The sequence below is a fragment of the Anolis carolinensis genome, chromosome 3 (genome assembly GCF_035594765.1).
Source record: "Anolis carolinensis isolate JA03-04 chromosome 3, rAnoCar3.1.pri, whole genome shotgun sequence".
Lineage (NCBI taxonomy): Eukaryota > Metazoa > Chordata > Lepidosauria > Squamata > Dactyloidae > Anolis > Anolis carolinensis.
The window spans coordinates 261,679,169-261,706,333 of record NC_085843.1 but is presented as its reverse complement, the minus strand read 5'-3'; the positions used below and the strand labels follow the sequence as shown (position 1 = coordinate 261,706,333).

The following is a 27,165-nucleotide window of genomic DNA, read 5'->3' as shown; positions in this document are numbered from 1 at the left end:
AGTGAGTAGCCAATTACTGATTGTATTGCAGCTTGCGAGGCTTTGACTCCCTCTATAAAACATACAGAAGAGGCTGAGAAAGGAAACATTGCCCTACAACCAATAGGCTACTTCTCAGTTACTAATTACTCAATCTTATGTAACCAATATAACATTAAAATGTAAAAAAAAGGATTAAAATCTCCCTTGATGACACACTCTCTCTGCTTCAGAAGAAGGCAAAAGCTCTGAACAAATCTTACCCCCCAAAAAGCTAAGGATCACCATGAGTCAGAAATGACTTGGAAGACACACAAGAATAACAAGCAAAGCAAGAGAGAAACGCCACCCAGCTGCAAAACACTGTGAAAGAATTGTAATAATGTCTAAGACACAGATATCATTGGGAAATAAAACAATTTATTATCACACTGGCTCAGAAAAGTAGTATGGAAATTGAGATTTATTTGAGTATGAAAACATTAGTTCAAACAAAGATGATTTTTGGTTTTGTTGCAATTTAGCACCTGATCTTGCAAAATTTGACATGTTTCTTCCCACAGTGGGTAATGTCCTAGGATTTCGACTTCTTTAAATCCATTAATTGAATATCACCCTGAGCTGATAGATCTGGCCTCTTTTCTCTTTTGTAACAGTATCCATCCAAATCAAAGAAATACAAGGAACTGCTAATATTCCGAGTCTATGAGGAGCATCGCCCTTTGCATACCAAAAATCTTGAAAATGTTAGAATGAAAACATTGGGGCACATCCAGATTTTATCGTATTTGGCTAGAACCCACTGAGACTTGGTTTATGATAGTTATGGCTAAATGTGACCTGTCTTTTTACAGGAAGGTAACAGTGATGTTATAAACATTAGAAATCTTCATTTATCAGCAAGGGTTCAACTTCGAATGCCATCAAGTTGGCTGTTCTTTCCTTGTGTTTCCGGTACATAATAAATTGAGCAGTAATCTGTGTGTTAAGGTCAAGGAAATATCAGTTTCAGATAAAGACAGTTTACAAAATGTTAATGTTGGGAAAAGTAAACTACGGTAAATTAAAGATGTCCTTGGAACTGCCTTTTTACTACTATGCTAAACATCAGATTTTTATTATTTTAGAACATATTGCACAGTAATCACAGTATTTTATGTATAAACATGGACTTTATAATTCCTAAAAGAAAAACGTATTTACACAAACATATGCTTGCTTCATTGTTTTAGTTTTTATGGAGACTGCACAGTGATTTGATAAGTCCAGAGTTCTAGATACTCTCGTATACGTATACATATACATATATATATTTATAAATCCTGTGTATGATAATTGAAGAAGTAGATATACACTTTCAAATCTAAATGCAATTTGTTTTCTCTGCCAAGAGAAAAGTTCCATCACAAAACTGAAAGTGGTATGTGAAAAAGAGCAAGGATACATTTGATGTTCATAATTCCCAACTAATTAAACTTAGCATGCTATTTAACAACTCGGTCTATGAATTTAACCTTTAATGCTACAACAACTCTTCTGCCTAACTTAATGGCATAAAGTCATAAGTGGCAGCTCTGAAATTTAAAATCCTTCACCAGTAATTATGTGTGTCATTTCTATTCTGAAGTTATGAATTAAAATACCATTGGGAAATATTTGCTCCTTGTCATTTTGATATTTCTAGCCTACAGACACTACCACCTGTCTTCTGAATATATTAACATTAGTTTGGACAAAAGAGGGAAGGGATATTACAATAAACATCTTTTTATTAAGAAGAAGAGCTATTTTGGAATCCTCCAAGGCAGAAGACTGCAGTACAATATTGCTTTGTTTTCTGTGACACTAAGAAACACAAAGTTCAGATTGTTGGTTGCTTCAATGCCCCATAAAAACCACATGTTGTGTTTGCTTTTTGCAGACTTGATTAAAATATGTTGGCTGTAGGAATCTCTAGGTCCTCCAGTGCAATTTTATGGCCAACTTCTTGCAGAAGTTGTGCATAAAGCAGGCATGGGCAAACTTGGGCCCTCCAAGTGTTTTGGACTTCAACTCCTTCAGTACCTAACAGCCGGTAGGCTGTTAGGAATTTTGGGAGTTGAAGTCTAAAACACTTGGAGAGCCGAAGTTTGCCCATTCCTGGTACAAAGCCATATTGGAGGACCTAGAAATTCCTACAGAGATGTTCTCTCAGGCTAAACAAAAACTCATTTGTTTATGGCTTTTCCACTTTTGCAGAGAAACCTGTACCTTTTAGCCCAGTGGTTCTCAACTTGTGGGTCTCCAGATATTTTGGTCTTCAAGTCCCAGAAATCCTAACAACTGATAAACTGGCTGAGATTTCTGAGAGTTGTAGACCAATACACCTTGGGTCCCACAGGTTGAGAACCACTGTTTTAGCCTAATGAATGTGGAGGGCTGAATGTAGGGTCATCTGACATAACAGGGACTAGAGGAAAACTTATAACAGATAATCAATAAAGCATCACAGTTACTTACTGAATCTTGTAAAAGGCAAAAGCATGCGTTTAAAAGATCAATCTGACCAATGGGAGAAAATAACTAATTAAGATGCTACGCTAATTACACTATATTAAACCATGTGGTCCCCTAGATATTGCTGTGTTGTAGCTCCAACCTGCGTTTCAACCACATCTGGAAGGTCACATAATCCCAAACTGCTTGGTGCATTTTACAATTTCCAATTGTAAGTTGGAGATCCAATCTGCTAGACTACTCATCATATCAACTGAATTTTGGAGCCCCTGGTGGCGCAATGGGTTAAACCCTTGTGCTGGCAGACCACTGACTTGAAGGTTGGGTTGCTGACCTGAAGGTTGCCAGTTCAAATCCCACCCGGGGAGAGCACGGCTGAGCTCCCTCTATCAGCTCCAGCTCCCCATGCAGGGACATGAGAGAAGCCTCCCACAAGGATGGCAAAAACATCAAAACATCCAGGCGTCCCCTGGGCAACATCCTTGCAGACAGCCAATTCTCTCACACCAGAAGCAACTTGCAGTTTCTCAGGTCACTCCTGACATGGAAAAAAACCTGATGTTTTCATCACTTTTATATAAGAAGAAGCTTCTGATCTAAAGATAACACACAAGTATGATCTGGCCAATATGCAACCATGTAGTTTTCAATATAAATTGAGCTGAGACATACTACTAGGATACAGTTCAATTTCTGTGCAGATTACACTAGAAAGAAATGTGTGGCAATTCCTTCTTTGTAATGCATGATTTGCGGCCAGAGGTCTCCGGATTCCTTTTAAGATCTGTGTTGTTGTGGAATAGTATAAGCAACAGAGCAAGAAACAGGATGCCAAGATCATTGGGGTCAAATACAGGTTTGCGTGTTTTGTAAGAGTGAGTGAGAGAGAAAAATCCTCTCAAATGGCAAAAGCCATGGGATCAGGATATTGTTGAGCCTTTGCAGAAATAAAATGCTTTTTTGTTCAAATTATGGCTAGAAGCCATGTATCACAGAGGGCTGCCAATAGACAAAACGACAGATTACCAAAGCAGGAGACAATAAGGTCTTTGTACCATAGTGTGGAATTATATTTAGCCATGGACTATGTCAAGTTAGTCCTAGATTTCATTTCTGTACAAATAAGTTTTTTTTAAAAAATATCCACATGGATTATCAGTTCTTTGCTGCTGTCATGACTCCCTTGGTTTTGCCAATTCACAAATATATATGTTCACAAACAACATGTTAAATTTATCATAACACCTTTGAAGATGTATGGAGATACAATCTTTCCACACACACACTGGGGGGAACATTAAAATACTTTGCCCATTTTTCACAGAACTTTAAAAAAAAGGATTTCATTTTCAAGGATGATGGCAACCAGCATGATATTGCTTTATCTGCCGCAGCTCTGTATCAAACCAATTTTAACTGCACCAAAATTAAAACCAAGACTGTAAATTACTTTCTTAAAATTATGATTGGGAGTTATTGAATAAAAAAACACACTTAAAGCTTGTGATGCATCTCAGTGAAGCTAAACTACTTAAATTAAAATAAATGTAGCACATTGAAATTAAATAATGCGACTGACTTGAGTTATGGATTGGGTTGTTATGAATACATATTAAAATCCTAGGAATAACGGAGCAATAGTCAACAACATTCTTCATCTACATTTAAAGTACCCTTGCTATATCTCTTTACAAGTCATGTTGCATTTTGCAGAGTATGGAAAAGCAAAATTACTATCCAGTTTAGATTTCATTAGATTGAAATAAATGCCTAGTTGGCAATGTTAGCAGTAATTAAAAGTGAGAGACAGTGAAATATATTAGTTGCTCACAGATTATGATTTTGAGATTGGTTCAGCTAGCTTCTATAACTGTACAGTTAACTAACTAGTTGAGGGAGACTCCTACCTGGAGAAATGATTCCCACCCCACTTAAAATCTCATTTATAATTTTAGAGATTCATAATGGGCTATTGTCCTGAAACAGTAGAATGGAAATGCTTGCTGCTGTGTCACAGTATTCAGAAAAGGAGAGCTGAATTAAAAGAACGGGGAAATGCCAATAAGGTACAGTAGAAATTAAATAGTCATTCTTGCTGTAAATTATTCTAGACTTATGACTTTAAAATTATAATCATTTTCTTAAGTCTTTTATCAATCTAAAACAGCAATGTTTATGATATGGTAATGCACACTATACTGAACTGTATTTTGCCCTCAAATGGCTAGCAATAATAATTTGAAACTCTATGCCCCATCTTTTCAAGTGGGAAGAGTTTCATTCATGAGCAGTTTATGGTTAGAGAGGTATAGTTATTTCAATTTTGATCCATCTTTGTGGAACACCCCGTGCAAGATAACAGTTGTGTGTATCTTGTATATAGTTACATGGAAGCAAGGAACAGTGGAGATTATCTCTCATTAAACAAGCAGAGGTAGAAATTGTGTAGACCTCTCAATGTTGTTGAACCTCCAGTTGTTGTACAGTAGCAGCCTAGCAGCCTTGACCAGCACAGCCAGTGATGAAGAATACTGGGAGTTGCAGTTCAACATCATCTGGAAAGCTGGCTAATTTCCATCCTAATGCACATCCTCAATCTATGAAGATTTACTCAGAAGTAGTCTTACTATGTCCATTAGGACTAACTTTCCAATAAAGTGTGTGAAGTCAATCATTTTCCCCAGCAACAATCTGATTCTTAGGTTTGATGCAGCAAAATATTTCTGAGAATGATCAAGATTAGACCATTCCTTCAGGGTAAAAGCAGATTTACTGATGTTCAATAGATGTGGGAAGTCTTCCACAGTGTTGACTACCTTAAGTGCAAGGTATGACATTCATGTTCATTTTAACCTATGAAATTGCATTATGTGCAGCATGTGAACAATTCACTACAGTAACAATGGTCATACTCAGTGTACTTCCATCTGATACAATTTTTCAAAGCTAGTGTTCCAAAACCAGTGAACCAAGGGACCATTTTTGGGCCCTACATTTCCAAAGACATAGGTCACATGATAAAGACTTGCCCTCAATTTAACAAGAACGCATACCATATTCTCTTTGTTTCCCTTACCAAGTGTTATTTGCCATCTAAGCAAATATTTGATTTTAATGGTTTTAGAAAGTATCAATTCCCGTTTCCTCGTTATAAATACATTGCTGAGACCTTTTGAAATTAAAGTTACCATATTACTTTGCAATTGGCATAATTTGTGGGCAAAAACCTTTTCTGTGAAACTACCAATTTTCATTAGGAAAGGATACAAAAATATCTAGAAACAAAACTCCAAAACTTCCAATGAGCCAAGGGAGATGATGCCAGAAGTATAAACCGATGAGATATTTTGTTGCAGGCATTTTTAAGATAAGACTTAGTCCGTAGGTACAGTTCCCCATCATGGCTAAGGCAAACAACAGGTAAGACGTGCCTTCTGTCGATCTTCTTTGGAACTAGGGGACAACAAGCAAATGCAGGATTACAGCAAAAGCCAATTTTCCCCCAAAATACACATTATCAGAAGCTAATACTTGACATCCTACGATGGGCATTATGATCACTGCAAGCCTCTGAGCCTGTTTTCTCTGTAGTGATCTCTTAACAGGGACTCAGGAAGCCACTTTATAGACTGTTGGTCCATCTATCTCAATACTGTCTTGCACTAATATGCAGCAGTTCTTATGCTGTCCAGAGCACATTTTTCCTATTGGACTATATAGCCATTCCCTAAATAGACAGAAATGAACCAATCCTAGCATGATTTAGCAGCCCATTCACTCTTTCTAATATCAGTTCAAATCTTCTCTTGCTTGCAGGGCTGGAGCCACAACCACACTACTCCTATGGAAGAGAGATGTCAGCATAATGGAGTAACCCTGAAGGTTGCAAATATATACAAGGAAGCAAATCAAGGAAAAGCAAAATAATCACACAAACAACTTCAATGTGGGATGTTGCTTCAAGAGGTAGGGGACCTGACAGCTGGATTGGAGTGGCAATAAGTGGCCTGTTCATTTGGAAAGGGAGGCAGACAGCATGGTGGCCCTATGGAGCTGCGTGGGTTTGGTTTCAGGACATCCCCATGATGCTAACAAAGCCCAGATGATTACATCTCATATTATTAAATAGCAGCAGCATCCATGTGGATACTTCAGTATGTCTGCATTCATGTTGCCACCATTTTATTTATAGGACACAATGACCCACAGTAAGTGGAAATGGCAGCCACTGCATTGTGTAATAGAGTTTTTTTGAACTGCAAGCCTGCAGCTACAGCTCTCATAATTACATAACCAACACATTTGGGGGGAACATGTTTGGGAAGGGGACTATCCAGCATGGTGTAGTCATTTGAGTTTGACTCTGGAGATTCAAATCTCTACTCAGTCATGGAAATCCACTACACTTTCTCTGCTCAGAGAAGTCAAAGGCAAACCCTCTCTGTTTTTTCTTTGCCAAGAATGCCCATGATATGTTTGCATTAGGATCACCATAAGTAAAAAAAAAATCACTGGGAAATTCACTACAGCAACCACAACAATATAACAAGAAAGGCAAGATCTTTCTTGTTATCTGGATAGGTTAGTTTCTGAGTAACACTGCAAAGTTATGTAAAATATTTTACGGGATACAACAGAATGCAGCCCAATGAAATAAATGGAATAACTCAGGATTTTAATGGATCTGTGCATTCAATCCACCATAACAACTCCAAAATGGAGATAATGTTCAACCAGAAAAGTAGCCCAAAAGGAACTGGACTTGATCAGTGGTTCAATGATAGATTATTATTGAAAGGAGGGGAGAAAACTGGAAAGCAGGGAGTTATAGAGTAGTTTGAACCATAAACAAAACTCCGTGGTACAATATTATGTTGCAGGATCAATTTGTTGAAATTTATTCATGAGTTTTTCTTGGTCTGATTTTAAACGCACACCATGAGATTTAAATCTCAATTTCCAAGCTAGGTTCAGTGACTCAGCCCAGAAAAAACATGCAACCCATTTAATCAAGTCTGGACTCTATAAGGTATTTCTGTTGAATAAAGAAATATGTTTATTTTTCCATAAGCAAACTTAGTGACAGCTGTCCTGATTAGTTTTGTTTCAATGTGAATTATAAACTGCTCTATTTGGTAAACAAGTATTTTACTTCCAATTGTGAGCTTTCTCCTCAATTCGCAGAAGGAAGAGAGATCAGAAATAGTTTAAACATGGTTATTTAAATATAAAAATAGTCTACCATCAATGAAAAAAAAATCCAGCATTTTTGGACGTGGAATACTCTGAAATTAGAACAGTACACTAAAAAGTGGCTGTTGTATTCAAGATTGGAAGATGTGAAGACCAAGCTTTCAAGGATCTATCTGTGCAAAATTATTCAGGCAGGTACCGCAAAAGATATAAAAGGATGTTCTCTGAAGGATTTTTGGCCATTTATCCAAAGTACAAGTGAAAGCACTTTTCAACCTTACATTGAAGTAAGTAGCTCTTTCTGTGACTATAGTGAGACAGCATATTATGAATGAGTTAGCAGTTAATGACCCAGTTTAACTCATGAATGTTGAAAATAAACAATAAACTTACATTTTTATACAGCTGAGGAATTCTCGATCCTAAATAAAACACGCATGACACATAGCCACAAATGAAGCCCGACATCTCTATTATACCACGAGATCTCTGGAAATTAAGAACATTTTAGGCAATTTCAAGTTTGCAGCCTGCTCATGAATTAAAGCAGTGAATATGAAATACTATCTTGAATAAACCAACAACTGTATCTTAAAAACTAAACATTTAAATTACATGTACAAGGCAGTATTATGATATTTCTACAATGTACTACATCAGTGGTTCACAACCTGTGGGTCCCCAGATGTTTTGGCCTTCAACTCCCAGAAATTCTAACAGCTGGTAAACTGGCTGGGATTTCTGGGAACTGAAGTCCAAACAACTGGAGAACCAAAGGTTGGAAACTACTGTGTTAGAATCATAACAAAAAGAAATCATCCCAATTATTTAGTTCATAAATAACTCCATAAAACAAAGTCTTCTGTATAATATAAAATTAGGTTATACCTCACTTTTGCCTAAAAAAGTATTCTGGACTTGGTTTCGTAGCAGCAGTTGGCTTGGTAAAATCATACACAGTACTATGCACAGCAAGATCCAAGCTATACATCCGTTCTTCAAGTTTGTACCACCTTGGAAGAGAAATGAAAACATGTTCTTTTCATTGTTGCTTTTAACCAAATTTAACGTTTGCAGTCTAAACACAGAAACAAAGGCATGCATGTGTAGTTCTATGCCAGACCAGGATCCAAACTAGGGAAAACAACTGCCCCACTCATGCAATGTTTTCTTCTTTTTTTTTTAAAAAAAAAAAATCCTTTGGGGTATTCAAATTGTGGGTTGGTTCCTCCTCAAATTTCCCTTCTTGGGTTGGGATTGGATGTCATATGGACAAGAGATTGCCACCAGGACTTTTCTCTTCTTCTCTGTATGAGTCTCTTGGTGACAAACATAGGTTTATCTCAGAACAGCAGCAAAATCATACAACTGAGCTATTTTCTTTCTTCCTACATAACCCCCAAAATGTGACTCCATGTTATTGTATAATTAAGGAACCTAGATGACTTTATAGGGATCATCCACCCACTATAGGGGTCTCTATACTTACCCCCCCCCCCCAAAAAAAAAGGAGCCCTCACTTGAGTTCAACAGGGCTTAGGTTATTTTTTTAATCGTGTCAGAAGCGACTTGAGAACATGCTGCAATTGACTTCTGGTGTGAGAAAATTGGCCGTCTACAAAAGACATTGCCTAGGGGATGCCTGGATTAGTTACCATCCTGATGGGAGGCTTCTCTTATGGCCCCACAAGCTAGAGCTGACAGACGGGAGCTCCCCCATCTCATGGATTTGAACCAGCAACCTTCAAGTCAGCAACTCAACCTTCAGGTCAGCAATTCAGCCAGCACAAGGATTTAACCCATTGCGCTACCACGACTTCTGTAGGGCTTAGGCAATTTGCACTCTAATGAATCCTCTTCTGCAGCAACTTCAGTGTTTCTTTACTATTCAGCCATTATTCATGTTCTTTTACTTTTGCCCTTAAACCACTTTGTCCCTCTCCCTCCCTCTCTTGTTTAATATCAACAAAAGAGTGTGTGACTCTCAGCAATCATCAGAGTATTCGCTTTTAAAAATACAATGGGACAGATCTGACACCAAAACCACAAGAATACTTCAAGTTGAAGCTATTACACTGTTCGACATACTATGTAAAACACACACAGTTTAAGCAGTTTAAAGAATGAAAAAAAAATAACAATACATTAGAGAAGCAGAAAACTGCAAAACGTCTTCATTCAAAACTCACATTTTGTCACCTTCTGATTCTTTAGCTTATAATAGGCAAACTGGGATATCATAATTATGTCCATGTAAATGTAAAAAATGGCAGTGATGATCTGAAAAAGATGACAAGACCAATGCATAATTTATAGATCTCAACCGGCAGGGCATTTGCAAGCTTCAAGCTCCTGCTCCAACACCTCATTGTTTAGTCATCTCTTATAACGGGAAGCTTGAGCAGGATTCCTGCAGATGACCTTAACAAATGTGAATATTTGTGGATATCCATCAGCCATCCTTGCCTAATATAAGAGTGTTCATGAATCTCATTGAACTTTAGTTCTGCTGAATTACAAGCTTTCTGCAATTTTTAAAACATGCATACGTATATACCAACCTAGATTTTCTGATAAAATGTCTACACAGATTAGCCCCCACTCCCACAAAGCCCTGTGACTATTCGCAGCCCTGGGATCATTTATGTGAAATACTCATTAAAGCCTACTAAATGTGAGTGAGGGAATCAGAGAATGGTTCACATTGTTTCTTCCTCCCTGTGAAGTCAAAAGCATGCAATAGAGTTGCTATAAGCTTTCCTAGCTTATTGCAACCAGCCAACCATACTATGTGACATTGCTTATTTTTATCTGGGATTCCTTCAATGTATGTGAAATGTTAAGGCGTGCAATAATAATAATAATAATAATAATAATAATAATAATAATAAACCAGAAACCAGTGCAGGTGGTCCCAGTGGTGATGAGCACACTGGGTGCCGTGCCAAAAGATCTCAGCCGGCATTTGGAAACAATAGACATTGACAAAATCACAATCTGCCAACTGCAAAAGGCCACCCTACTGGGATCTGCACGCATCATCCAAAAATACATCACACAGTCCTAGACACTTGGGAAGTATTCGACTTGTGATTTTGTGATACGAAGTCCAGCATGTCTATCGTGTTTGCTGTGTCATAATAAAATAATAATAATAATAATAATAATAATAATAATAATAATAATAATATCCCACCACCGTCTCCCCGAAAGGACTCAGGGCAGCTCACAAGGCACTCTAGGGTGCAGCATGTAAGTACATAAGTATAAAACAGTAACACATAAAATTATAACAACAACCATTATCAACACACATAGCATAAGATAAAGTTGCTCAATTTACAAAACAGAATATTTGCAGATAAAACTAGCTGCCATCAATTTATGACTTAAAGTGCTTGAGTGTCAACCTCATATGGGCCCATAGCAGCCTACTCAAGGTGAAAGGCCTGTTTAAACATACATGTTTATAGGCTGGATTGAAAGGATTGGAGGGTGGGGACTAACCTAATCTCTTTGGGGAGGCTATTCCAGAGCTGGAGAGCCACCACCAAGAAGGCCCTCTCTTTCGTCCCCATCAACCATGCTTGACACGGTGGTGAGATCGAGAGAAGAGCCTCCCCTCCAGATCTCAGAACCCGTGCCGGTTCATAGAAAGAGATGCAATCTCAAAGATAGGTTGAAACCAAAGCATAAGTTTGTATGCTGAGGAACAGCATAGATGAAGAAAATGTGTGCAAAAGGGAAAAATAGCACAGATAGGATACTTTGAAGAAATAAACATTGATAAAATGGAAGGAAACTCACTTGTCATAACTTAATATATTTTCCTTTACTTAGTATGAAAAACAAAAACTAATGTGAATATGATCTCATGTCTATCCCAAGTCAAAAAATGTAATGCATACCTGTATTGGCAGTTGATTTGTCAAGTAACACCCAATAAAATTGGTGAGGTCTCCAGCAATCCAACACAGAAGAAACCCCAATGACAGCGCTTGGTCCACTTTTCCATTCTGATAGGCCACATATAATTGACTAGAGACGCAAAAGTCAAACAACACCAAAAATATAAATATTAGGACAATGTGCTGAAAAATAATGTGAAATCTGTGCCATCCTATACAAGTTTAATAATACCGGAAATAAATAATAATAATAATAATAATAATAATAATAATAATAATAATAATAATAATAATAATAACTTTATTCTTATATCCTGCCCCATCTCCCCGAGGAGACTCGGGTCGGCTTACTTGGGGATCAAGCCCAATAATATACAATAAAATACAACATAAAATGCATTTCAATTACAATAAAATGGATGCATAAAATATATAAAATCATAGCATAACTCAACAACAATCTAAGTTTACTCATTAATTCCAGTGAAACTTAATCTTGTGTAAATATGCATAGGACGGAAGACTTGGTAAATTTATTTTTAAAGTCAGTTTTTCATAATATAAGCCAATTCTTCTCCTCTTCTATATCTCACCATTACTTATTGCAATTGTTTTCACAATACATAATAATGAGAAAAATGCTTTAAAACCCTTTTCTAATTTATCTTCACAATAAATATATGGAGGCGATGATAAACATTCTTGCTCTACAAGTGAAGAATGGAGTTTAAGGTACAAGCAGTTTCTGAATTCATGACTGAGGAGGAGAAAAAGTCCAGTGAACGTAGGCTTCCTAAATACTCTAGATCAGTCAGTCCAATCTGATGGGGACAAGTTATTTGTGCTTATTGACTACAACCATCTCTTTCCTGGAAATGTCTTAGAAACCAGCACCTATCAATAGATTACTACTTTGAGTATTGTTCTAGATCACATTGGCCCATTCTATCATATGGGTTTGCTCTTGCAGATATTACACCATTATTCCCTGTACTAGGACAATGTGGTTTGTGCCATTATGTTTTCTTCTGTTTTAGCAAAGGCTGGATTCAGATGACTTACAGCTCTGTTGTGATTCAACCAATTGGGAGACTTTTTTTGCCTTCTGTACAAACATGTGTAATAAAAATGTCAATAGGCTATAATGAATCAATGGTTTCCCAACCGTAACCCAGGCAACGCGCTCCTATACACTATGAGCTCCATTCCCCATGATACGTCACCGGAGGTGTTGTGGCTTGTCACTTGAATCTCCCAAAAACTGTGCAAAATGCAGCCTTATGATGGCTTCTCCTCCCCAGTTAAATGTGTGAACGATGCACTCATAGTCCCCTATATTTCATGATGGAAAGATCAAAGCAAAAGGGCTGATGTGTTCTTATGTGCTCCAAATAGCATAGATTAGTGTCAAGTCACCACAACAGTAGAGTATAGCAAGCTAATTTGTCAACCATCAAATGTTCCTTTAAACAGGAGAAACATGCTGCTCTGGCATATCCTATTTATTTTATGCAGATAGGGACAGAAACGCATCAAAGAATAAACCCCAAAAAAGGCAGCTTCTGAGAAAAGCTTCAGGCAAGATTACTCATGTATGCATCTGAAAAATACTTAAAGATTTTAAACTCACGGTAGAGCAGCAAAGAGAAAGCAGACAATGGAGATCAGCCCTATGACAACGCTCCAATACTCCCACGCGTTCCCGACACATTCTTCAAGGAGATGCCAAATCCAGGGTGTTCCATTTAGACACAATCTCCTCTCCTCTACTGGGGAGATATTAAAAGCTTGTAGATGCTGCTGGAGAGCCATCTATTCAAGTTCGGGGATATTATTTCAGAAGTTGGCTCAGTTCTGAACCCCATGCAAATCCGTTTACCAATTCTGAATATTCTCTCTCCCCCTTCAAAGCTCCCACATCCAGATGGATGACTTGGTACAACAATTTCTTTCCAACCTCACAGAACGGCCTGCCAAATTCAAAGAAAATAAAATACATCCAGCATGAATACATCAATTTAAAAGACAAATCCAGCTAATTATTCTATTTGGACACATATGAAAGGCAAACTCGAAGCAGGAAAGAAAATTTGAAATATAGACATTAACCCACGAGCTTTTGAGCATTCTTTTGCTGTTGAAAAACGCCTGGTTTTCTATAATGCCACTGAATTTTCAGTTGCTAAACTTTAGCTTCCAGCCCAAGATCATCAACAGAAAAATGCAAAATACAGTTGTAGCAAAATTGCAATTGACATTCTTCCAATTTTAACTGAGCTGACACACTTAGATACAGAAAATTTGACTATAAAATAATAAAATGAACAACTGAACCAGAATAAGAGAAGATAACCAATTGAGACAAGTTGTAGAAGTATTCACGATTGTTTTCCTTAGTCTAGGTGGCATGTAGTGTGTCCTTTATGATATGTCTCCTTGGCCATTACTTGAGGCTAAGGCAGGAATGGGCAAACTTTGGCCCTCCAGGCATTTTGGGTTTTAACTCCTACAATTCCTAACAGCCTACTGGCGGCTAGAAACTATGGGAGTTGAAGTCCAAAATACCTGGAGGGCCGAAGTTTGCCCATACCTGGGTTAAGGGCATAAAGGAGGAGCTGGAAAAGACTCATTTTCACCTGGAAGTGCTTCTTTTTTCATCGTCTTTCTTGCACATCAGACTTTTCATAAGCAAATGGCAGGGGACTCAATTCACTCAAACCTTCACTTAAACCGCAATGAAGTAGAAACAAGTTGCAAACTCTTATGCAAGTCCCATTCATTTAACTAAGAATTGTGTTAGTGAACTGTTTAGTGGATTAACTCACAGCAGGCCTTTTACTCATTACTACTTTAATTGCAAATATTAAATTTTGGAATGGGTAATTAGCTGAATTTTAAAACTACTTCTCAATGTTTTAGTCCCTTCTTCTCTACAACATACTGTATCTATAGTAAGGTAAAGGTTATCCCTTGTCATTAAGTCTACTTGTGTCCAACTCTGGGGGTTGGTGCTCATCTAAATTTCTAAGCCAAAGAGCCAGCGTTGTCCGTAGACAACTCCAAGGCCATGTGGCCAGAATGACTGCATGGAGCACCCTTACCTTACCACCGGATCTACTCATATTTGCATATTTACTGATCTACTGATATTTGCATGTTTTCAAACTGCTAGGTTGGAAGAAGCTGGGGCCAACAGCAGGAGCTCACCCCGCTCCCTGGATTCAAACTGCCAAACTTTCGGTCAGCAAGTTCAGCAGCTCAGTGGTTTAACCTGCTGCTCCATCGGGGGTTCCTAACAACATATCTATACACATTTATATTACCTAGATTTAAAAAAAAAACAGGATCCCTAGAAACAATTATTCTTCATAGGAAAACGTCATTAAAATTTTAGCACATTTGTGAAGAAATATGTACCACGGCACAAAAGAGATTGATGTCTTATAAGATTGTTTATGTATGTTCCTTGTTAATCAATATGGAACGATTACTAGCCACACGGTCCATACTTACAATCACTGATAAGGATTAAAGATCCTGCTCTGAGATCCAATCTTCTGTTAGAATGACTGTAAGTTAAGAGTTTGTAAAATAATCCATATTAAGCAATCTGAATATGCATCCTAAGTGACTAATTTCCACTGCAAATTAAAGTGAGGATTTGAATGAAAATCTCTGGAGTCCAAGAATTAATTAAATGAAATGTGGGTGGCAGTAGCAATATGTCTTGCATTGCCAACCCTTTTCAAAATTCACAGCTACATTAATTAGTATAGGGGAAAAATACTTCCAGAATAACTGCATCCTCTGTGTGTGTGTATGCATGAAACAATAGATGAAAAGCACAGATGACAAAAGAACTAGAGTCTCACTTATCCAACATAAACGGGCCGGCAGAATGTTGGATAAGTGAAAATGTTTGATAATAAGGAGGAATTAAGGAAAAGTCTATTAAACATCAAATTACATTATGATTTTACAAATTAAGAACCAAAACGTCATGTTTTACATTGATAAAAAAGCAGCTCAATACAAAGTAACATTATGTAGTAATTATTGTATTTACGACTTTAGCACCAAAACATTGCAATGTATTGAAAACATTGACTACAAAAACATTGACTACTAAAAGGCAGATTGTGTTGGATAATACAGAATGTTGGATAAGCAAAGGTTGGATAAGTGAGACTCAACTGTATGTGCAGAATGGCATGTTCCGCAGAAGTGTTGGTGGTAGTAATGAACTGGACTGGTCTCTTAAATTTCAGAGCATTACAAACACTAATAAATTTATTTATTTATTTATTTACAGTATTTATATTCCGCCCTTCTCACCCCGAAGGGGACTCAGGGCGGATCACATTATAACACACATAGGGCAAACATTCAATGCCCATAAACACATCAAACAGAGACTGAGAGACACACGCAGAGGCAAGTTAACCTTCTTCTGAGGGGATGTTCGATTCTGGCCACAGGGGGGAGCAGCTGCTTCATCATCCACACTGACGGCACTTCCTCATTCCAGGTCGTAAATTAGTTAATCTTGCCTCCCCACTTTATAAGTGGTACCTTATCTCCTACTTGATAGATGCAACTATCTTTCGGGTTGCTAGGTCAGCAACGAGCAGGGGCTATTTTTTATTTTTAATTGACGGGTGCTCACCCCGCCATGGGCTGGCCTCGAACTCATGACCTCATGGTCAGAGTGATTTAAGGCAGCTGCTCAACAGCTGCGCCACAGCTAAATACATAAATTTGGAAGTTCCATTGGAAGTTGACCATAGGATCTTAATGGAAGACATTTTTCTAGATCCTCTAAAGCAATTATATGATATACTTCAGCCAGAAACCCAAGATGTTGTTCATTTCAAGTAAGAAAAATAGGGTTCTAGAAAATAGTTCTACGCAAAGGATCCTGGAATGGTTCCCCCATGTAATGCACAGCCCTACTATACTGATTAACTGTAAGTTGCCCAGTGAGTGATCTCACTAGCTAACTTACAGTATATGCATAATATGCAATAATTTCATTTCTTAAATAGACAGACTATTGGAAGAGAGCCTCCATTGTCACACAGAGCTAAGATAGCAAGAGTTCTTCACATTTACCTCTTAAACTAGACAGCACCACAACTGTTGGGTTTCTGAAGCACTGCCCATCACGGTGCTGGAAAATGGCAACTGTTTTCCTCTTGCAGTCGCAGGGTGCAATGGGACAGGCAACTGGAGAGATCCTTTGGACTCCTGTCACTGCTGCTTATCTCAATGCGCTTCACAAAAAATGCTGCATTCATAATTTCCCAGCCCTTTGATCTACAACACCTCAGTAACCCTTGTGTTGGGGTGCTGCTTGGCTTAAGAGGCAGGTTTTTGTTGCCACATTTGATCATTAACAACCATAAAATATGAATCCCAAAAGTTACGAAATCACAAGTCCAGCTTACAATCTGATAAATATATATAACAGAATGCCAAGCATTGTTTCATAAACATTTTCAGGGGTTTTTTTATAGTTAACACACCACAGTGTTCGCATACTTCCTCACATTGAACCTTATTTTCTTACAGCCGAATCTTATATGCGTACACTCCCACTGTATTCCATGCGGCTTACTCCAAGGTAAGTGAGCTGTCTTCTAGGTAAGCGAACACAGTTTGTAAATTGTGCATTTTTCTATTCAGTAAGGACACTGGCAACTATTTATTCAAAAGATGGGGAAAGCCATGTGTAATACCTTGTTCGCTTTTGAGTTTTCAAACGGAGACAAAGAATGTCAAATTGGAAAAAGAAACCCAAGATAACAGCCATAAAACTAAAATACTAATACAGTGAAAAAAAATCAATGCAATGCATTATTAAAGTAGAACTCACTTCATTACCTCGGGGCTTGCATGTTCCTGCGAGGCCTCTGTGGTAGCTCTAACAACACAATGTGGCACATGCTGGAGCATCAAACTGCCCATTAATACTAGAAAAGATCAGCATGATGTGACCTGTGGAAAAGAGACATTTGGTTAACTTAAATGAACACCTTGATGGCAATATTATTTGGCACTTACAAGAAGAATGGTTGAATATCTCCACTTATCTATGCTCTTTTCACTCTTAAACTGATATTTCTAGATAAATATCAGCAACAGCTCTTAGAGAAACCAAGCAGTTCAAAAGCAGCAGGATTATACAGGTGAGTCTGCAATCCTCACGAGACTGAAGGTCTAGCCTTTGGCCTTTTCCTGTACACCATCTCCTCTACTACATGTTATTCTGTTATCTGTTGCTAGTTAACATTTATGCAATACCAGCAATTGTTGAGCAATGAGCTTAGTATCTCACAAAAAACTTGTCAGCTACTTCTCCTTGGTCAAGACATCCAAATGTTTTTGACAACTTCCAGACCTTACGTCTGTAGGGTTAATTTCAAGGGCTTCCCATGCAGAGGTCTTTTCTTGCAGTCAGGTTAGAAGTTCAGGAAGTCTTACTTCAGAAAGTATACCAGCTCTGGCAAAAGGGCCAGAGCTAATACAATGCAAGAGCTGTGGGCAGAAAGGATCAATTCCTGCAAAGTATTATTTTATTCTGATGTAAAAAAAACTGGCAAATTACCAACCAGAAGTATTTCTCCCTCACTTTTAGTGTACCCTATGTACTCATGTGTAAGTCTACAAAGTAAAGTCAAAAAATCAACCCAAAAAACCTGGGTTGACTTATCCTACCCTGTTTCCCTGAAAATAAGACATCCCCAGAAAATAAGACCTAGTAGAGGTTTTACTTAATTGCTAAATATAAGGCCTCCCCCGAAAGTAAGACCTAGTAAAGTTTTTGTTTGGAAGCATGCAGGATCGGTAACTGTACATACCATAGATTGTTGTACATGGAAATAAAAGTAGTAACAAGAAATAATAATAATATAATAACTTTATTCTTGTATCCCACCTCCATCTCCCAGAACGGACTCAGGGCAGCTTACACAGGGACAAGCCCAACAACATAAATTTACATACGAACAGAAATTTAAAACAATAATTTTAAAACAGTATAGCAATAAAATATAATATAGAAATTCTTGAAAGAATTCAGTTTGGTTATGCTGTTTTGTGATGACAACTACTGTACAGTAGATAATTTTTCATTTTTAAAAATTCAACCATAAATGTGAATTCGTCTTTGTGGAAAACTAAGACATCCCCTGAAAATAAGACCTAGCACATCTTTGGGAGCAAAAATTAATATAAGACACTGTCTTATTTTCGGGGAAACAGGGTATGAGTCAATGCAAGTACTTTACCTCAACCATTATCAGAGAAGGAACCATTCCCTGCTCAGAGTAAAGTGGCAAAAGGGAAGAGCTTAGTCTATCCTGGGAGAACCTAAAAGAAGCACCAACTCTCTACTCTCTCCACTATGGCATTGTTTCTAGCCTTTTCAAATATCTGGTTGGGGAAATGGCAGTGGTGGATGGCACTGAGGCAGCATTGGTGCTTTCCCCTCTCTATAGAATAACACTCAACATACACGGTCATATCTAAATCTCTAAAACCCACCTTCAACTTATACATGAGGTTGATTGAAATGTAAGGCAACTTATATATGACTATATGCAGAACTTTTATGTCCGAATAAAAAGACACCTAAGAGATCGAAGTAAAGAGATTATCTTTTTTCCTGTACTTTCAAGAATAACATTAGCATTTATATAGCGCTTCAAAATGCTCAAAGTACTTGGCAGTTTTCTCATTAATCCTAAACCTCTGAATAAGGCAGGTCAGTTTTGTTCTTACCATAATCCATGCATGGAGGAAAGCTGAAAATACTTTTTAATACATTTATGGCTGAGGCAAGACTTCCACTGCTTCGGACCTTATATGCTTAGCCATGACATGTCACAATACTGGATTCCTTGACTCACAAAACCTGAAGATCTAAGCCATATCTAAGCACAGAGGTACAAGGAAAGGGAGAGTGTCATCAGCTTGTTTTCCATTTGTGTTGACATTATTATAGGAAAAAACAAGCCCAACAGGAATGGGAGGACAGACGATGACTTTGCTACGTCAGCTTTTTTTAAAAATGACTAGAGAAAACATGGAAGGGGACAAGAGGGAATTGAGGGTTATGCTTGCACATATCAGACCTCTGCACATTTATTTGCCCTTCTGAATAGTATCTGAGTCTAAAACCAGGAGCCCTCTCATACTATATAACAAGAATAGACCCTCAGTATCCATGGGGCATAGATTCCAAGACCCCCCTCCCCACCATGGATACCAAAATCCATGGCTGCTTACATCTCATCATGCAATGACATAGTAAACTGGCAACCCGTTTATAAAAGAGGGAACCATTTAAATTAGTGCTGAATAAAGCCCGAGGATCTGTGAAATGAAATGTAGGCAGCTACAGCAGGGTATGTAGTGTTTGGTAATCAAAAACAAAAGCTTGTTTGTTAGAGTTTTTTCCACCAAATATTCATCTTTTGAAATTATTTATTTTATTTGCTTTACATCCAGCCTTGGTTGGTTGAATTTGTGGATGCAAAGTCTATAGATATAGAGGGCCTGCTATATAGCATTACAATTTCACTTTAATTGCCATAACTGCTTTCTAAGAGTTGTGGGACTTGTAGTTAGCTGATGCGTTAGAGCAGCGTTTCTCAACCTGGGGGTCGGGACCCCTGGGGGGTTGCGAGGGGGTATCAGAGGGGTCACCAAAGACCAGTATTTTCCATTGGTCATGGGGGTTCTGTGTGGGAAGTTTGGCCCAATTCTATCATTGGTGGGGTTCAAGGGGCTCTTTGATTGTAGGTGAACAATAAATCCCAGAAACTACAACTCCCAAATGTCAAGGTCTTTCCCCCCCAAATCCCAACAGTGTCAACATCTGGGCATATTGAGTATTTGTGCCAAGTTTGGTCCAAATCCATAATTGTTTGATTTCACAATGCTCTCTGGTGTAGGTGAACTACAACTCCAAAACTCAACGCCAATGCCCACCAAACCCTTCCAGTATTTTCTGTTGGTTGTTGGAATTCTGTGTGCCAAGTTTGGTTCAACTCCATCGTTGGTGGTGTTCAGAATGGTCTTTGATTGTAGGTAACTATAAATCCCAACAGCTACAACTCCCAAATGACAAAATCACACACCCCAACCCCCACCAATATTCAACTTTGGGCATATCGGGTATTTGTGCCAAATTTGGTCCAGTGAATGAAAATACATCCTGCATTTCAGATATTTACATTACTATTCATAACAGTAGAAAAATTACAGTTATGACGTAGCAACAAAAACAATTTTATGGCTGGGGGTCACACAACATGAGGAACTCTATTTAGGGGTCATGGCATTAAGAAGGTTGAGAACCACTGCATTAGAGCCTTCTGGTTGGGGATCCTAAAGACCCCTCCCTAAATAGAAAACCCATTGGAAAATGTAATGGCAGTTTGAGTAGAATCATAACTGTCAGTTAAACTGGTTTATACTGTGATAGGGCCCAGCAAAACAATATAGCTGAAGCTGAAACCTTCCTTCTCAATGTTCCTATTGTTTCTGCTTTAAATCACCTTAATTGTGCCACGTTGGCTATTTAAGGCACTCAGTGAAGGCGTGAAATGGAGCTTGAGGGCTGTGAGGATTATGCCTGCTACCCTATTCTGGACCTCTATGAATGAGATATGAATCAAAGCAGAAAGGCAGGATATTAATGAAATACGGTAAGTAAACAAATACACGTCAAGCCCTTATCTGGAATTTCGAAATACAAAATACTCCAAAATTGTCTGGGGAAGTGGCTGAGATAGTGACACCTTTGCTTTGTGATGGCTCAACGCACGCAAGCTTCAGTTCATGTACAAAATTATCACAAAAATGTGTATAAAGAGCCTTAGTCCATGTGTATAAGGTATATATGCGTAAGTTAAACATGAGCCAACAATGTGATGCTGCAGCTAAAAAAGCCCATGGGATTTTGGCCTGCATAAATAGGAGTATAGTGTCTAGATCCAGGGAAGTCATGCTACCCCTCTATTCTGCCTTGGTCAGACCTCACCTGGAATAATGTGTCCAATTCTGGGCACCAAAACTGAAAGATGTTGACAAGTTGGAAGGTGTCCAGGGGAAGGCGATTAAAATGATCAAGGGTCTGGAGAACAAGCCCTACAAGGAGCGGCTGAAAGAGTGGGGCATGTATAGCCTGCAGAAGAAAAGGCTGACAGAAGACATTATGAGGGCCATGTATAATGTGAGGGGAAGTCATAGGGAGGAGGGAGCAAGCTTATTTTCTGCTGCCCAGGAAATTACAGGAAAGGAGATTCCACCTGAGCATTAGGAAGAACTTCCTCTCTGTGAGAGCTGTTCAGCAGTGGAACTCTCTGCCCCAGAGTGTGGTGGAGGCTCCTTCATTGGAGGCTTTTAAGCAGAGGCTGGATGGCCATCTGTCGGGGGTGCTTTGAATGTGATATTTCTGCTTCTTGGCAGGGGGTTGGACTGGGTGGCCCACGTGGTCTCTTCCAACTCTAGGATTCTATGATTCTATATCAAACATAGGTAAAGGTAAAGGTTTCCCCTGACCTTAAGTCCAGCCATGTCTGACTCTGGAAGTTGGTGCTCATCTCCATTTCTAAGCCGAAGAGCCAGCGTTGTCCGTAGACACCTCCAAGGTCATGTGGCCAGCATGACTGCATGGAGCACCGTTACCTTCCCGCCAGAGCGGTACCTATTGATCTACTCACATTGGCATGTTTTCGAACTGCTAACAGCGGGCGCTCACGCCTCTCCTGGGGTTTGAACCTGGGACCTTTTGGTCTGCAAGTTCAGCAGCTCAGCGCTTTAACGCACTTCGCCACCGGGGCTCCAAACATAAAAAGTCCTATTTCCAAGATATCGATTATGTGTGTATATGTAATCTCTTTATAAAAAGCAAACATGTATATGCATGTATGTTTGTTGTTCTGTTCCCAAACATTTTGGACACGGGATACTCAACATCTGGAACAAGGCCAAGAGAAAAGGTCTCTTTGTTCTCCCTTCCTCAGAGGTGGAGGCCTTGTTGTAAACACAGAAGGCACTACTTCTAGGGGAGAAAGGCTGCGAAACAAAAAAAAAAGGTCCTGCAGAATTTGACACCTCCTTCCCAGCTCTATGGCTGCCTCTTATTAAAAGAGGTTGCTTTTATGATCTTCCCCCACCCAATGAACCAAATGAATCAGATTCTGCTCCCTAGGGAGCCTTTGACGCAGAGCCGGAAACGCTCAGGCAAGAAATGTTGCCAAAGCTTAAGAAAGAGACACAGATTGGCATCTTTGTTTCTTTTTCTCTCTCTCCTCTTTTAGCCCTGATCCCGAAGATGATGCGGGATTACACCCACCAATCTTAAAGCCAATCCTGTAAATCTGCTCCTGGACATAAAGCAGGCAAACCCCGCCCGGAAGGAAAGCCATCCGGTGCCGTTACCGTTGAGCCGGAGTCCCGAGCGCCTCTAGTTCAGCAGAGGCCGCTGCCTGCTCGCCTTCTTCGCCGGCTTCCTGCCTGCCTTCTGTCCGTCCTTCCGTCCTTCCTTCCTTCCTTTTCTCTCCCGGCCCAGGGCTGCAGCTCCCTCTGCTGATGGCCAGGCTGCTTTTGCTCAGGCCAGCCTCCCAGGCCACCATAACATAAGGGCTTTTCTGCACAGCCACATAACCCAGAATATCAAGACAGATAACCCACAATATCTACTGCAGACTGGGTTATATGAGTTCACACTGCCATATAACCCAGTTCAAAGCTCATAACGTGAGATTTTATACAACTGTGAGGAAGAGGCAAAAGATTATGGGAGAGACCAACTGGAACAAACTTAGTCCTAATTGGGTTGTTGTATGTCTTTCAGGCTGTGTGGCCATGTTCCAGAGGTATTCTTTCCTGACGTTTCACCCACATCTATGGCAGGCGTCCATAGATATGGATATGCCTGCCATAGATGTGGGTGTAACGTCAGGAGAGAATACCTCAGGAACATGGCCACACAGCCTGAAAGACATACAACAACCCTGTGATCCCGGCCATGAAAGCCTTCGACAACACATTAGTCCTAATTGTGTTGTTGAAGGCTTTCATGGCCAGAATCACTGGGTTGCTGTGAGTTTACGGAAAACATACACACAGAGATACAGAAAACCTACACGCATGGATAGATGCTTACATAAAAACTCCAACCATCACCCAAGTGAAAAAAGAAGCACAATTAAAACCCTGGCAGACCGTGCAAAAAGAATATGCAAACCCCACCTTCTCCAAAGGGAACTGAACTTCCTAAACTGGGCTCTTCAGGCCAATGGGAACTCCACCACAGACATCAGAAGAGCTGCAAGACCAAGAACAAGCCATGAGATCCACCCAGAGGAAAAGTGCTCTTACCATACATCAAGGGAACCACTGACCCACGTAGGGAAGCTGATGAAGAAACACAACCTACAAATGATCTACAGATCCACTGAGAAAATCCAGCAAATGCTACACTCAGCAAAGGACCAGAGGGATCCTCTCACCTCTGCAGGAGTCTACTGTATACCACGCAGCTGTGGACATGTCTACATAAGGATCACCAAATGCAGCATTGCCCAGACACGAATGAAAGGCACTGCAGACTGATCCAGCCAGAAAAATCAATAATACCTGAGCATCTGAGGAGCCAACCTGGACATAGCATATTCTTTGAGAAGATAGAAATTCTAGATCATTCTAACAACCACCATGTCAGAGAAGCCATTGAAATCCACAAGCATCTGGAAAATTTCAGCAGAAAGGAGGAAACCATGAAAATGAACAAAATTTGGCTACCAGTATTAAAAACAAACTCTAAAATCAGGACAGTAAATAAAAAACATTACTTAGAAAACAGGAGAATTCCAGACATAAAAAATCAGGGTCAGTTAATGCCTCCCAACAAAGCATTCCCCCAGGCAGGAAACAGCTAGGCTTTGAAACTACCACACTATTTAAAGCTAATCAAGGTGGCCAATTGCAACAGTCACACTTGCCTCAGACAGAGAAGAGTTCTTTCTTTCACTCTGAACATTCCAGAGATATATAAACCCCACTTGCCTAGTTTCCAGCACCTCACAACCTCTGAGGATGCCTGCCATAGATGTAGTCTGACATGGTGGTTGTTAAGAGTGATCCAGCATTTCTGTGTCCAGGTTGGTTCATCAAGTGCTCTGCTATGGCTGACTTCTCTGGTTGAGCTAGCCAGCAGTGCCTTTCATGTTGCTTGATTCATGTTTGCGTGCTGCGTTTGGTGGTCCCTATGTAGACTTGTCCACAACTGAATGGTATACAATAGACTCCTGCAGAGGTGAGAAGATCCCTCTTGTTGTAGCTGAACTTAGCATTTGTTGGATTTTCTTAGTGGGTCTGTAGATCATTTGTATGTTGTGTTTCTTCCCTATGCAGTCAGTGGTCCCTTTAGTGTATGGTAAGAACCAGATGTATGGTACATCTGGGTGAATCTTTGTTTTTACTCCTATGGCTTGTTCTTGGTCTTGTAGCTCTTCTGATGTCTGTGGTGGAGTATCCATTGTCCTGTAAAACCGAGTTTAGGGGTTTCAACTCCTCTTGGAGGAGGTGGAGTTCGACAACACATTGATCATTCTCCTATCCAGTTATTAAAATGAAAGAGTTATGTCTGGTGCATAAATGTAGATAACATTACTTGCCAACTTATTTTCATTGAAGAATAATCTACTTGAGTCCTATGCTTTCAGTAATAAAAAGAATTGGGAACTAATGGGCTTAAAGTACTAGAAAAACATTTCATTCACATTCATTATATGCAACCTGATGTATGCATTCTTGGAAGAGAGCCACATGCAATTAGTCTAGTGGGATTTAATTCCCTCTATGTGGATTTAGGGTTGTGGTTTTATAGACACCTGAGACATTATATAGTTTCTCACTGCATATGTCACTAGCTTTGTTTCAGTGTGTAGCTATCCAAGTGCATACATTTTACCACTGCAAATTTATATCTGAAAGGCTGGTCTAGAAATGCTATTTGGCAGTTTCAATTATAAAATCACATTTTACTTTCCAGCTGCCATGAGGCAAACTTCTTGTGCATTGGCTTCAGAAAAGTTATCTAAACTATTTCTGCTAATAGCTTAAGAACTGACTCCAGAAGTAATATTCTGTATAGTGCTATAGTGTACAGTCTGGTGCTTTTAAAATAGGTCACATGAATCCGTGAAGAACAGTCCTATTAGGCGTTTTTTACTAGTCAAGACAGCTGCATCACATATCCATGGCCAGAATTTGAAGCTTTCATGGCCAGAATTGTTGGGTTGCTGTGAGTTTTCCAGACTGTATGGCCATATTCCAGAAGCATTATCTCCTGACGTTTCACCCACATCTATGGCAGGGATCCTCAGAGGTGAAGTCCTCACAATCTGAGGATGCCTGCCATAGATGTGGGTGAAGCATCAGGAGAGAATGCTTCTGGAACATGGCCATACAACCCGGAAAACTCACAGCAACCTATTGTAATTCTGTTTTGTTGTGCATAGAACATTTAAAGCTTCTTTTTATAAAAGTTCCCATTTAAAAGTAAATATTCATTGGTTTGGCTGCTTTAAGCTAAACATCCAGTTGTCAACATGCATGCAACAAACATTATTTATTTTGGTATTTATTATTTACATTTATTAATCTCCTACTAACCCAGTCCTGTAGCTATTACATTTTTTAAAGATATGAATATGCTTGTGTAAAATACATAGGGGAAGCTGCTCATATGTTTTATGATTAAGGAAATGTTATGCTGGGAAGTAATCATAATGGAATATATTACTTTGTGTTATGAGATGAAGTAAGATCATCTGATATCAAAGGAGAGCTTTGCATTTTGCACAGCTGCCCTCTGCTGGACATCTGCTCTGTCAACATACTTTATTCATTGGTCATGATGCATCGCTGTGATGAATGGCAGCATCGTGTGATAAATGACATTTTACACACACCACTAATTGCTTAATATACAGTTCCCCCACGAATCTATCTTTGCTGTGATTTATTGTAAAACTTCAAGCAACGGAGAAGCAGCTGCCATTTTGAAAAACAAAACAAAACACTTTGTCCTGTGTGGTGACTAGTTTTAGATCCACAATCTCTAGAATTATAGCAATACCTCGAGGAAAACAGAAATGCTTTTATGATCAAGGGGATATAGATGGCATATATAAACAACATAAGTTTTAAATTGAAGAGTGAGGATTTGGAATTGGCTTAATTTTCTCAGTTTCTCAAAAGTCTTGTTTCCACCATCATTAATCTAAAACAATGCCATGATTTCCAAAAAACAAACAAACTTTAAAATGGGGAAAGCTGTGAAAAACAATAACTGATAATGCTGTTATTATGTTGTCCTGTTATACAAGAATATAATGAAGCATGTGGAATGGCATACTGGTTGTTGGATTGAATAAATATGGTCTAGTAATGCTTGCATATCCCAGTTTGATATATTCGTACTCAAAAGTAAGTCCAACTAAATTCAGTGAGGCATATAGAGTGGTGTTTAAAGTCTTGTAAGCTGTGTGAGGACACATACTTATTAGTT

General features: G+C 39.0%; 1 protein-coding gene across 7 annotated transcripts; it reads right to left on the bottom strand.

The window, feature by feature from the left end:
* Positions 1–379: 379 nt before the first annotated feature.
* LOC100566354 (lysosomal amino acid transporter 1 homolog) lies at positions 380–23,183 on the bottom strand. 7 transcript variants are annotated; one of them, XM_062976707.1, is made up of 10 exons: positions 23,028–23,183; positions 17,452–17,573; positions 15,090–15,145; positions 13,207–13,546; positions 11,577–11,706; positions 9,858–9,948; positions 8,557–8,681; positions 8,062–8,157; positions 5,743–5,928; positions 380–957 (listed from the first exon to the last, which is right to left on the bottom strand). In XM_062976707.1, the coding sequence occupies exons 4-10, from the start codon at positions 13,386–13,388 to the stop codon at positions 859–861; spliced, it is 909 nt and encodes a 302-aa protein (XP_062832777.1). In that variant the 5' UTR covers positions 13,389–13,546; positions 15,090–15,145; positions 17,452–17,573; positions 23,028–23,183; the 3' UTR covers positions 380–858. The 7 variants fall into 7 exon arrangements, with proteins under 7 accessions (XP_062832777.1, XP_062832776.1, XP_062832780.1 ...); XM_062976706.1 differs by having other exon boundaries at positions 17,460–17,573; XM_062976710.1 differs by lacking the exon at positions 15,090–15,145 and adding an exon at positions 19,359–19,510 and having other exon boundaries at positions 23,028–23,126.
* Between the last annotated feature and the right edge of the window lie 3,982 nt (positions 23,184–27,165).